At 47.3% G+C, this 13321-nt stretch overlaps 2 protein-coding genes across 2 annotated transcripts in view; one reads left to right on the top strand and one right to left on the bottom strand.

The window, feature by feature from the left end:
- Window positions 1-6716: 6716 nt before the first annotated feature.
- Window positions 6717-9732, bottom strand: POLR2L (RNA polymerase II, I and III subunit L). Its single transcript, XM_066552066.1, has 3 exons — window positions 9605-9732; window positions 9270-9377; window positions 6717-7174 (listed from the first exon to the last, which is right to left on the bottom strand). The coding sequence occupies exons 2-3, from the start codon at window positions 9362-9364 to the stop codon at window positions 7066-7068; spliced, it is 204 nt and encodes a 67-aa protein (XP_066408163.1). The 5' UTR covers window positions 9365-9377; window positions 9605-9732; the 3' UTR covers window positions 6717-7065.
- Window positions 9733-9880: 148 nt separating this feature from the next.
- The window catches only part of TSPAN4 (tetraspanin 4), a 420491-nt gene continuing 417050 nt past the window's right edge, over window positions 9881-13321 (top strand). The window contains exon 1 of the mRNA XM_066552988.1: window positions 9881-9991. The gene's annotated coding sequence lies outside the window, so the exon portion shown is untranslated. The remainder of the gene's footprint in view (window positions 9992-13321) is intronic.

The raw sequence follows: 13321 nt of genomic DNA, 5'->3' as shown, positions 1-13321 counted from the left end.
AAAAAAACTAAAGTTAGTAATTGCTTCAGCTGCACATCTCATTACAAGGAAAGGCCTACAGCCTAGAGCAGCACTCATCTGATTTTTGTTTTTAAATTTTCTGGGGGAATTTCAGCAACACCTCTTGTTATACGTCCAGCCCAAGCGTTAGCTATTGCATTGCTGCCCATATGGTTATAAACTCAACTGTAAGAGTTCTGAATTCTCACTCTCTTTGGAAACGGGAGGCTCGAGGGCTTGGCTGTACCTGCTATGGTATTGGGGAGGAGCTGGGCAGAGCCATCAGCTGGTGGGCAGGGGCTGCTCAGTGCTGGGAGGAGCACATCCCCTTTCATCAGGGCGGCCTTTAGCCGAGTAGGTGCCACCGCTCTGATTGCCCTTTACCCCTTTGCTCCATAAAGTGGATGTTTCTCCCTCCTATCACTGCCTGGGAAGGAGCACACTTTAACACACACTGCTGGAAGGAAGACTTCATTAAAAAAGGAAAAAAAGAAGGAGGGAGGCACTTTAAGGCAGCTTTCAGTAAATAGCTGGGGATAATTGGGCTTTAGCAGTGTTCTTATAAACCTTCTGGATTGCTGGGTACAGTGATGCTGCTGATCTCTAAATTGCTGCAAAAGCTCAGGGCAGTAGCTTTCCATCAGCAGTGGGCTCTGTTTAGTGTCAAAAAGTGATTTTTAAAAATCTAACTAAAAAATATTCCATTAGGATTTGAGGATATATGATAGGGGTTGCTGATAAGGATGCAAGAAGACACCAGGGGTTGGGTGAGGTTAGGCTACTCCTTGTTGCTCATCTCTGATGGTTTCTGAAGAATGGGATGTGCCATCCCAGAGGTTCTGGAAGGGAAACTGAGGCATTGCACTGGTTGCCCAAGGCTCACATTAACTAGGCTGTATGTTCTTGTCAAGGCCTGTCCCTGAACACACACATGAGCTGAAGCCTTTTTCTGTCTTTGAAAGACATGAGCAATGATGTTACATGGAGATGGGCAAAGGGAGTCTCTGCTGCTGCTGTGGACCAGCCTGAAGAATGCAAAGAGAGAGTGGAATAGGATCGACCCAAAGTACCTCAGGAAAGATTCCCAATGAGCTTCATGCACTTGGAATGAGTCTCTGGAGAGATGTTGGCAAGGAAAGTGACATTTAGGTAATCTCTGAAGAAATTCAAAGCTTGTAGATACAACTGTGGTGAACCACTAGAAAATGTGGAAAGCAGCAGCTCACGAAAGGTCAGTATCTAAAAGTGGGTGCTGAGCACAGCTGTCCCACTCCTGGCACTGATTTATTTAAATTTACTTAATTTCTTGGAGTTCTCCAAGTAGACTTGCTTTTAAAAGAAGGAGATCTGATTTCCAAAGAGACATTATTCAGTATTTATTCCTCCTAGCTCTAAATCCAGCCTATGGGATGGGCAGTGTGTTATTTCAAAATCATCGGTGCCCACAGAAAGGCTTGACCACAGCCTTTTCCTCTTGCTTTGTTAACTGCCAGGGATCTTGAGCTCCCTAAAGTCTGTGGGCTTTTAGCTTTTTGTCAGCTGTTCTATGCCTTCCTTTGATCTTTAGTTGTTCATCTTCTAAAGAGCAGGGAATAATGAACCCATTTTATTAAAACACTTGCATCGTATTTGGGAGGGATAAAGAAAGGCTTTCCTGCATGAATTTTCTGGCTTGGCTGTTACAAGACTCAGTGTTAAACACAGGAGCAGGTGTATCCTGAGAGCAATTATGGGGAAACCTGTGTGGTGCTGGGGATCACGTGGCTTCACCCCTGCTACCTGTGCCCTTCAGCACAAGAGAAAGTGCAGCTCACCACAAGGGATGACTGACAGTCTGGAAGATGTGTCTTCGTGGAGAAGGAGAAATTGGATTAGGGGTGCAAACCCTAACATTTTCTGCATGACTTAGCTCCACATTCCCTATATATTTTTGGAAGGGAGTGTGAAGGAGAAAGCAATGAGGGTTTAAAAAATACCTACTCCCATGTGACTGTTGTGCTGCTTCCAAACACCAGCCTGAAGAAAAGCCTTGCAGCTGCCCCTGAGCAGCAGGAGTCACTGCAGCCAAAGGTAACTTCTTACTTTTTATTTTCCTCTATGGCCTTATGTGCTAGAGGTGCACATGGTTGAAGTCTACAGCAAGATCTGAAAGTTCTTTGAATGCCTAATGCTTGGGCACCTCAAACAGCTTTTCTTAGCAGAATTTAACAAAATGAATTAATCCTGGACACCTCAGTGGTGTAGGGCACCACAGGTTCCCAGGTCATTTTAAGTCACACTGAAGTTAATGAAAAGACTCCAACAGACTTCAGTGGGCAACACATGAAACCATCCAGCATGGCAGAGCCAAAGGCTTGGCCACATGTTCCCTGTCCTGGGTTTTCAGACATCTTTATTGTGCTGTCCCCACTGAGCAATTAAAAATGCTTTCTCACTGGCTGGAGAAATTGAATAAAAATTGGGGCTGAAAGCAAAGCTACAATGCAAATTGTAGTGCAAATGCACTGAAGGGGAAAGCAAATCTATGTTCATATTCTGGGCAGTCAGAGCCAGGTGAAAGCAACAATGTCTTGGAGATGTCTCAATTGAGAAGTTTCAGTAATAAGAAAATCTTGCTGGCTAATTGAGCTCAAGTGGATGTACATGGGTCTGCTCTGAGAGGGGTCAAAGTAGAGATGCTATTTTCTTTCCAAGATCCATACTGAAGTTAGAAACTATTTAGAATTACACTGATTCTAGAGGAAAATAGGCTATTTGGTTCTGGTTTTGTTTGCTCCTTTTTTTGTCAGGGCAAGGATTGATTTTTCTTCTAGGGCCATTTGCAGGGAAAGAGGTAGCTCCTGTTCTGGATTCTCACAGATTATTATCAGTGAAATGCAGCTTTGTAGCCACGGGGCTAGTTAGACATCTTGATGGAAGTACACTGTTATGAGGGTCTGTGTAATGGTTTTAATCAGGATTTTGAGAGTTTTCATATTTCTTCATATAGACAAGAAACATATACAAGAAGTCAGACTTTAATATCTAATTCCAGACTGCATTTAGGGGAAAAGTCATGGGAAGAACAAAAGCCCAGCACACATCTCTCAGCAAATCACCCTGGGGCGAGACCCTCACTAGAGGAGGTTTTTCAGAGCAAAATTCCTTTTGAGATATAAAACCTGAGGCTCATTACAGATCGGCACAAAAGCATTTCACTTCCTTCCTGCAGATGGACTCAGAATTATGATCAAGAGGGTTTTTTTGTTTAAAATTGTCATTTCAAGAAACGTAAAGCTTTCCAAGCACACACAGCTTGGTGCTGATGCTCCAGGTTGAAGCGGGAGGCTGAGCTCCCTAAGCAGCTCCTCTGTACTTGCATGACCTCAGCTCCCACCGTGTGTCACAGGCACTGCTTCGTTATTGTGGGATGATTGTGATGTGTGAAGGGAGGCTGTGGCTTGGGTGACAGAGGGTCTTCTGTCACACTTCTGATTATGCCTGCTTGCTTTCCCAATGCTAGGTGTGCTGGCTTTGGCTGAGCTAGAGCTAATTCTCTTCACAGTGGCTGGTATGGGGCTGTAGCTTGGATTTGTGCTGAACACAGGGTTAATAATACAGAGATATTTTTGTTATTGCTGAGCAGGGCTCACACAGAGCCAAGGCCTTTTCTGCTTTTGGTACTGCCATGCTGGGGAGGAGGATGGGAGGATGGGAGGAGACTCAGGCAGGACAGGTGACCCCAGCTGGCCAAAGGGATGTTCCAGACCAATTTATATCAGTATGTAAAGTGAGGGGGAGAAAGGGGGAAACATTTGGAGTGATGCCATTTGTCTTCCCAAGAAATTATTACACCTGATGGGGCCCTGCTCTCCTGGAGATGTCCAAACACCTGCCTGCCCATGGGAAGCAGTGAATTAATTCCTTGTTTTGCTTTGCTTGTGTGAGCAGCTTTTGCTTTTCCTATTAAACTGCCTTTATCTCCGCCCACAAGTTTCCAGCTTTTACCCTTCTGATTCTCTCCCCAGAGAGAGTCATTCCTGCTGGTGGGAAATGAGGGAGTGGCTCTGTGGGGCTTGGTTGCTGCTGGGGTTAAACCACAATTGGGGTTAGTGCAAGCCCTGCAACAGCTTTTCAAGACAGACTTGAAAAATTTCCAAAATGTTTTACATGTAAAGTGATTAAGCGACTGTAGAGGAGTGGTGGGATTTTTGTATTTTTCAAAAACCTTCCAAGTGACAGAATTCTTAATGTAATTAAGGACTGCATATTCACTACCATTTATCTTCTTTTTTTTTCCCATTGCTGCCTATCTGTTGATTTTGTTAAGGGCTTCTTTTTCTGGTTGAGGGAAAACTAAGGCTTTTTTATTTCTTTTGTGTATACCCATCGTTTACATTGTCTTGAAAAACTGTGGTTGTTGTGAGCATATTTAATGACTCTTCCCAAAGACATCTGGCAGGTAAAAAGCACATCCAATACTCTTATGTTATTAACTGCTGCAGAAGGTAGCACAGGGGAAGTGACAGCAAAAAGGGAATTACTTTCCTAGTTACCAATGAACAGGGGTGAAAGATGGGATTTATAGAAATCCATTGAAAATTTCAGACTCTTTCTGCAACAGGATTTAAGCTCTGCTCCTGCTCCTAACCCTCCCAAGGACAAAACTCTCGAGATAACTTTTCACATCATCATGATGAACTGTATGCTTTGCCACATTTTTTGGTTAATACTGAATTTGCAAACTCCTGAGGAAAAGCTGTGGTGCACACAGGGTGTCAAGTGCTGCATGAGCTAATATTAGTGCCTGCTGTGACTTAGTCTTGCTGCTCAGGTGTTTTTGCAGCTCCTCGGGTAACATCTGTCAGAGGGAGTGATACCATACTGCCATTGGCTTCCACTGCACCCTGGTTTTGAGAATAGTAATGAGAGCAACCAAGGTGGGTTTTTCTTTTTCCTTTGCGTTTTTTCAGCGAGGCCTGCTGTGTTTTTGCAGATTGCATTTTCATTATTAAGTATTTAGGAGCTGTAACTTTTAATGTCAGACAACTTGGCACCCGCTTTGAAAAGAAACATGTTATTCTAAAGCAGAGAACGAGATTAGCAATTTGCTTTTGCAGATAGAAACCAAGTCCTGTCAGCTCATCTAATCCAGTTCCTTGGCAGTGATGCAGGCCAGCTTTCTGCACGGCATTCCTGCACGCTGCCTCTGCCAGACGTTCCCGTCTGGGCTGCTGCGCTCCCGGTGCGGCTCGCGGGGCCCGCCGTGGATCTGTGAACAGGCTGCACACAGGGCTGTGTCACACCCCACTCTGACAGGGAAAAGCTTCCTACACCAGTTCACTGGGGAAAGGTCAGCCTCTAGTTCAGCGTCCCTTTTACAAAATAGCCTGAGAGAGAACTGAAGGGCTTTTTTTGGTTTGTTTTTATAAAGTGTGTTCAGCTTGCTAATACGGCAGCCATGCAGAACATAAGATACTCAACCAACTATGAAACAAATGCTAGAATTAATTGCTTAATTCTCTTTGCATTAGGGTAAAGCACAGGTTTTAAGATGGCTTCAGTGAAGAATTGCTGAATATGAGAAACATCTACTACTGTCTTGTAGTAAATTGAAAAGCAAGTTCAAGTGTAAAGATTGGTTGGGTGATAGCCAAAGGCAAGCAGCAGTCCTGCCTCTTATTTTGTGAGACAATCTAGTTTTAAGCTTTGTGGGTACAGGTTTGACCCAGTAAGCACATTAAATAATGACTGTTTCTGTAAACCCAGGGTTTGTTCAAACCAGATTCTTTGTACTACAGAAAAGAACCCACAGAGATACTTCTTACCCTGAAGCTAATCCATGAGTGCCAAAAGTTAAATTGCACCAGAGAGCAACAGACTGCATCCTAAGGAATTATCCCCTTTTCCAGCCCATTCTCTACTGGGCTGCTGTAATGATGAACTAATGCTGCATTTGCACAAAATCCCAAACCCGCACAGGTGCAGGAATGGCCCTGCTTCACTTTCAGGTAAGATGGGCATGTCTGCCTATGCCATGCACAGGGTGTGCCATGCACAACATGCACAACAATGCATCTTCTGCATGGCCAAAAGCAGAGGGAAAACATGATCCTACTTACAAGCTGATTGTAAGAAAAAGGTGAGACCCTGGGGAAGGGTCAGTGCCTGTCTGGATGCAGGTGACCTTTCCCAGCCCTGCAGCTCCACCTGCCCTCTCTCCATTGCAGCCCCTCTGTCAGGCCAGGCAGCACCGCAGCACACGCGCAGCACAACGTGAAGTCACCGAGATGATGAGTGGTGGAAGTGTTTGTACCAGCCACAGAGGGGTGCAGGTGCTTGGCAGCAGCAGCACTTTGATCCTGTTCACACCAGCACGCCTCAATTCTCACATCCAGTGCTCTCCGTGGAGACACTCAGACATGTTTTGCTTAAATGAAGGCACTGCACCATCTGAATCAGTGTTTTTGTGATACAGCAGCCCCAGTGTTCGGTAAGGATCAGGGAAGAGAACACAAGTTGATTTTAACTGCGGTAGGGAGTGTTCTCTGTGGGCTCCAGCAGCTTTTGGGAGCAATGCCTCACAAATATACACACTTCCATGTCACTGGAACCACAGTTTAGCCCTGCCTGCCTAGTGTAGGACACTGAACTGGGTACTCACACTACCTCTAACCTTAAGGTAACCAGCAAGATCCAAGCATACACTTTACTTTTTCCAGAAACTGTATGAAGGCTACAAGGGAAAAACCTCCTTTATTTCAACATTTTAATGAAATATAATAGTTTTTCTACATGGACAAACATTTGGTTTTACTGCCAGAAGCATCTAGAAGCTCACAACTCCAAACACAGATTTAAGAAGAAGCATCCAAACTTTTAATCTCTAAATCTTGTTTAAGTGGACTTCATCATTCCTTTGTTTCCTTGAAAGAGGTTAGTGGCTTGGGGCAGTATTTTATCCAAAGATAAACATCTCTTGATGGTTGCACTACAGTTGGCTTTCATTCTTTACTGCCTGAAGTCCAGTTTCAAGTTTAAATTAGAGATAGGTTCCACATGGCTTGCAGCAGTGCTTTTTCCATCTCATTTCTCCAGGGGTGCATAATTCAAAAGCTTCTCAATCAGATCCACATGGGCGAGGAGCATTCTGCGGCAGCAGTATCTCTTCAAGCCAAGGGCATCCAGGGCATCTCTATTAATGAACAACAATTAAAAAACACAACAGATGAAGTGAGTCAGAACCACTTGTAAGCGTTTCCTAAGCAACACACTGATTACTTTGAGCTCAGTCATAGAGGAAAATTTGTTTGCAGTTCAAAGACAGAAATTCAGCATGTGCTGTTAATGCCCTTTTCCACCTAGTGCTGTTGAGTGTGTTTGCCCATTCTCCAGCCAGCCAGAGCACAGGATCTGCTGCTGAGAAGGGTCCCCAGCTGCAACCATTTTCAGAGGGCACTGTTTTAACATGTTTCTGTAAACTGAGGATGATTCTTGCCCATTTCACAAGATAAATTTAAGATCTGAGCCATGCTAAAAAGGTGAGATATACAGAAACTAAAATAACTGGGAATGCGACCTCCCCCACACAGGGATGCTAATTCTGAGGATGGCTACAATCCTTCCCAGCTCCCATGGGAGAAGGCACTCAGTTATACAACCTGCCCCCCACATACAACAAGTAAGTAGGTGAAGACTGGCCAGAAATCAGTGTTTTACAGTCTTTCCACTGAATTCCTTCTGAGTGACTGCTCCAGATTCTTATATTTGGGTAGGGGATGTTGAGTCATCCCAGCCTGACCCACTGCGGGTGTTTTCCATGGCTGTGGCTGTCACCCCTCTAGAAGGTCACGGTACTACCACGATCTTCAGCTGGAACCTCTGAACCATAAATCAGACTAATACTCCCTCAGAATGTGACGTTCATGAGACATGACTGATCTCAGGTCTTTATGATGATACTGATACAATCAATGCAGTGCAATAAAGCGCTTGCTCAAAACAAACTTAATTTCCTGGAACTTGTAATTCCCTGGTAGGAATAGGCCAATGGATACTTTTCTAAAATACAAAGGACTGAAAGGAAGCCTCTGCCTGAGCTGGACCATGGTTAAAGCTCGTTTAGCTTCAAGCAGTACAGTCTAACTGCAGGAGCCAACTCTCAGCAGCTTCTCCGATGTCACTCATTCCTTGCAGCCGCTGATAGTGCAGCAGGGCTGCTCGTTCTAGGACAGCACCTGCAAAACTTGTTTTAGACAACTATAAGAACACTGTGGGGCATTTTAAAGAATGTTTATAAATAACATCACATGATGCCTCAATTTTCCAAAACACTTGAGAACAAAAGCAGCTGATGTCTGTTGATATGTAAATTTTAAGAGCTATCTGAGCTATCTGGAGAATTCTGAACTCTCATATGCAGTTATCAGAGATGCAAAATACTAACATTAATCACGATTTCCAAAGTCATACTATATGCTTTAAGACAACTTTAGTTGTATTTGCCTTTTCCTCCAGCTTCCAAGGACTTGGGGAAAAAGAGCACTTTTAAGGGACTAACAGAAAGGTGTGGGGGTCTTTTTCAAGTACTGATTCTTTAGAACAAGTCTCCCATTTTGCCCATCCATTTCTTAAGCTACCATTAACAGTGATTCCAGTATGCACTGTAAGATTTTAGCTGTTAGATATCTGTAAACTCTACTTCTTACCATAATTACATTAGTTTGAACATACACCCCAGAATCAAGCCAATGACCGCAACTGTTTTCAAGTGAGCATTTGTCAATGACAACACAAAACTCCTATACAAAAGCAGAGGAATAATAATAGGAAAAATATTAAAACGCTAAACACTTCTTAAACTTGTAACATTTTTTCCTTCTCTTCCTTTAAAAAACTGATCACGTTGGTGTCAAAGTTGGGTATATGGAAGGGGAAGGAAAGAAACAAGCAAATGTGTACAGTTCCATATTTGGGAACGTTTTGGGTACAAGGGCCATGACTTGGCAACTTCCACACTACTGCCCTGAAAGATTCAGTGGGGAAACAAATACTTTGTTGCCTATTGCAATTGCTAACTTTTGGTTAAACAATCTCAGAATGGTTTTTAGCCTCTCTATGTCTCTTTCATGACGCCACGACCCTGCACTTGTGCCTCTGGCCCTGCCTTGGCAGGGAGGCTGGCCAGAGGAGACGATCTCCAGAGCTCATTCCCAGCCCAGCAGCTTTGGGATCTTGTGCTCTGTGTATCACCCAAGGCACGAGTCGAAGGACACAGAAATAAAACCCACCCTTCGGTGTACTCCGCCTGCAGAAGGCCGAGGTAGGCTTCCCACTTGTTCCCCACTATTTTGCCGCACGTGAAGCACCTGACCGGAATGATCATTTCTGCGCTGTGCCTGCAACGACACAAACACCGCGTCAAACCCCAGCCAAGCGACCGGACACCGCACACCGGGCTGCGCTGTCCCGCGCCGGCCTGCGGGCGGCTGTGGGCTACGGGAAGCCGGTCCCGAGGGCTCCCTGGAGGCGAGCGAGGGGCCAGCCCCGATCCCGATCCCGATCCCGATCCCGATCCCGATCCCGATCCCGCCCTCAGCCCCGAGGCCCCGCGAGCGGCTCCCACCGCGCGGCTCCTCCGCTGCCGATGGCCGCCGGCCGCCACCACCGCGCCCGGCCGGGGGAAACCGCGCCGCCGGCGGCCGGCCCGACACGGCGAGCGGGCAGGTTGAGCGGCCCTACTCCCCCCCCGTGTACTTGATGGTAGCGGCCCGCGGTACGGCGTCCCCGGCGGCCCAAGAGAGCGCGCGGGCGCGCGCGCGCGCGGGGGGGGCGGGCTCGCGGCGGCGCCGGGCGCGCGGCGCGGTGAGTGGCAGCCGGGGCGCCCCGAGCGCTGAGCGGCGGCACCGCGACCGCCCCCGCGCCGCCTCCTCCCGCCGCGCCCGGGCGGGCACTTGTTGCATTGCGAGAGGGCTTCGGTAGCGGGCGGACTTGTCATCCCGTCCTGGCTGAGGTACCGCAGCGGGAAGCGCAACTGGTGGCTGCGGCGCGGCAGCCGCGCGCCCGGTCCGGCGGAGGGGAGAGGGATGAGGGATGGGCATCCCGGCGGGCAGGGCTGAGGGATGAGCCCCGCGGCAGCCCCGCGCTCCGCCGCGCCGCGGACAGGGGCGCCGGCGCGGTGTGTCCTTCGCTCCCCCGGGGCAGGGGAACGGCGGGCGGTGGGACCCGCCGCTGTCGCCGTGTCGCGACCCTGTCAGCGCAGCATCGCGGCGTCGCTCGGGGCCGGTTGCCCGCGGTTCGGCGGCTCCCTCGGGCGGGAGGCGGCGGCACAGCCCGCTCCCGGCGCTGCGGGGCTGTTCCGCGGCTCCGTGCAGCCCGGACAGGCGATGTCTCTCCGGTGGCACTCGCCCTCGAGCCCCGGCCAAGTTGCGGGCTCTGCGGTGGCTGCGGGTTTGCCGCGAGTTTCCAAACTCCGGGGCCGGCTGGGACGCGGCGCCGTCCCGTTAGCTCGCGGTGCCGCTCCGCCCTGTGCTGTGACCTGTGCGCGGCTGGGCTCCCGAGGTGTGCGCTGCCCCCGGCACCGCCCGCTGTGGCGGCGGTGCCCGCACCGAGAGGAGCCTTTCGGCGGCGGCCGGGGCCGCTCCCCCGGCTCGGGGACAGTCAGCGGCTGGCGGCGGGCAGCGCGGCCGGTCCCGCCGGGCAACCGCGCCGGGGAGCTCTGGTGGCAGAGGATAAAGCATCTCGAAACTGCTTGACTCGTATTTCATGAATCTAAGGATTGGGGAAGCATTAGGCACGGGCAGCGTGTGCTTAGCGGAGGGAAGCGCGCTGCGATGGGTACAAACTTCGGGGACGGGCGCCGCTGTTCTGGAGACTCTGGGATGAAGCATTCCTCTGTCAGTCCTTATTGCTCTCTCGTTTCAGCGTTAACGTTATGCTAATTGTCCTTGGGAGAGCAGAAATTCTCCCCAAGTGTTGTTATTTTCCTGCTAAAGTATCTGTGAGTTGATACAGTGCACGGCGCAGAGCCATTAATGTCAGGCATATAAATAATTGTGTCTTAATGCACAGCTTATGTTAATACGTCTTTCGTGACTATTTTTTGAACGACTGGATTATTGACCCTCTGCAGAGAAATGCCAGACCTAACATGAACTGTAAAAGAGCAAAAAGTTTTGTTTTAATAAATAAGGGCTTGAGGTTGAAAGCATTTTTACAATTCTATTGCTAGTGAAAAGACAGTAATTTTTGCAGTCCCAGGAATAATTATGCGCGGTTGTGAATGGAGCGAATTGACTTGGCATGGAGGGTAGATGAACCTCCTGCGATCTCTAGATTATGATCATTATTGTTATTGTAGGCCAGTGGGAGCAAAACCGTGTCTTTCCTTTTGATCCTTTGATTTCTTTCTTTTTTTGGGGGCAGGAGGGGGTGGGGAGTTGAGAATTTGAAGATTGTGCTTTGATGCATTTTCAGTACCAGGGCTCCAAAGTAATTTTCTTACTGAACTGTGTGGTAAAAGGCATTTGTGTTTGGAGATGGAAATTTGCAATTGAGAGTGAGAAAGAGGGGCTGGAGCTGGGCTTCATGGCTAAGCCACATCATTAGATATAGGTTAGCATTTTATAGCTGCCTTGTAGAAATGTGCTTGCTTGTTTCTTGAAAACAAAACTGACCTCTAACTTTTGGACCTAGTTCACATATCTGACTTTGCTTAGCATCTTTTTTTCAAAGCAAAATGTACTCGGCTTGTTCGCATACCATTACTTTAACTTTGTCATGTCTTTTAGGGTAACCTGCCTTGGCTGGGTGATGGACCTAATGAACTAATAGATCTTTCATGCCTGTAGATGTTTTGATCCTAGAAGTTGTAAAGATTTTTATGAACTATGACCTGGAGAGACTGCTACATACCAAAAACATTCTCTGCTTAACTTCATATATCCTCTGCTTAATCTGACCATTTGCCAAACTGCATAAGTCTGTTTAGAAGAGCTGCGGGGGAATGTGCACACATGTGACTATTTGGGAATTAGTCAGTGTTTTATGGGCTGTTAGCTCACGCTGATTAGGAGGACTGCAGCTTGAGCCATATGTGGCATTGCCAGCTTTCCACTCTTGCTCAGGTGAGCTGGGTACTGATGGCACTCAGCTGTTAGTGTTTAGTGAAATTTGATCTCTTCAGCCATTCTTTTGAAGAGGGCGGAAACAATTCAAGAACTGGGTCTCTTTAGGCATCCTTTGAAGAAGAATTGCAAGAATTGAAGTCCCAGCTCTTAGAACTAGAAGTGCAACTCTTTCTCACAGTAAGTTCTTACCACATTTCTGGTCCCTTGCCACCTTCAATAAGCAGCAGTCCTCAAACTGCTGATTCTTTGGGCCTTCAGGCAGCCTGCTGGTCAGAAAACCCACTGGAGCCCTCATCAGCATTAAGCAGAAGAGACTGCCCTAGAATTAATCGAGTTGAAGAAGGCTTGAGAACTGTGGGCTGCTTTCTTGATGTGCAGCTGGAGCAGCTTGAGCAGCTTCTGTCACGTGGATTTGTTGTGAGGCAGTGCAGATAATGCACCCGCCTTCTTCCTGTGATCTGAACAACTTCTGAAAGCTGACAGTGTTCTGACCCACTGTCACTGTTGGGATGAGGCTCCTTCTTGGCATTTTTGGGTGGATTTAGATCTGTGACATGCAGCTAGGCATTGCTGCTCCATGGCATTTTTAGTGATGTGTACTGAAATCCTAGGCTGGTGATTAAGGAGTTGACCCTGCTTCCTGTTCTCCTATCCACAAAATGCAAGGGAAAATATTGCTGCTTGTTTAAAAAACAAACAGAAATGAAGTCAGTTAAGTGACCTGGCTGATTGAACTACTCCTAAAATACTTCTGTAGCTAGAGTGCAGTTTATGCTGGCAAATTGTGTCTTTTCTGACCTTGTCTCTGTAATTAGGACTGGAGGAAAGACTTGTGAGATCTCTGCACTTGCACTGGTAGTGTGAGAAACTGGTAGCTAAAAGGTATTTTTTACTTTGTTGGCTGCAGTAGGTCCGGTTTAGGTGTGCACCCTCATGAGTCTGGAAAATTTTGACCTTTCACCACTTTTCACTCCTGTTGTTGTTCCCTTCTTCTGACTTTGCTTATTCTGTGTACATGTAGATAATGGCCAGAACTGAAGATGTGGGTCTTTTAAGATCTGACTTGCCAGTGGTATTCAAGGGTAGTGAATTGTTATTTAAATACAGGACTTTTTAGGGCAACTTTTCCATGAAGGATTGTTTTAGTGCTATTGATCATGATGCAGACTTCTAGAAAGCTGTGGGTAGCCCTGTTGGCCCTGTTTGGAGTTAAA

This window comes from Molothrus aeneus, chromosome 6 (assembly GCF_037042795.1).
Source record: "Molothrus aeneus isolate 106 chromosome 6, BPBGC_Maene_1.0, whole genome shotgun sequence".
In the NCBI taxonomy this organism is placed as follows: Eukaryota; Metazoa; Chordata; class Aves; order Passeriformes; family Icteridae; genus Molothrus; species Molothrus aeneus.
This window is presented reverse-complemented; position numbering and strand designations above follow the sequence as displayed.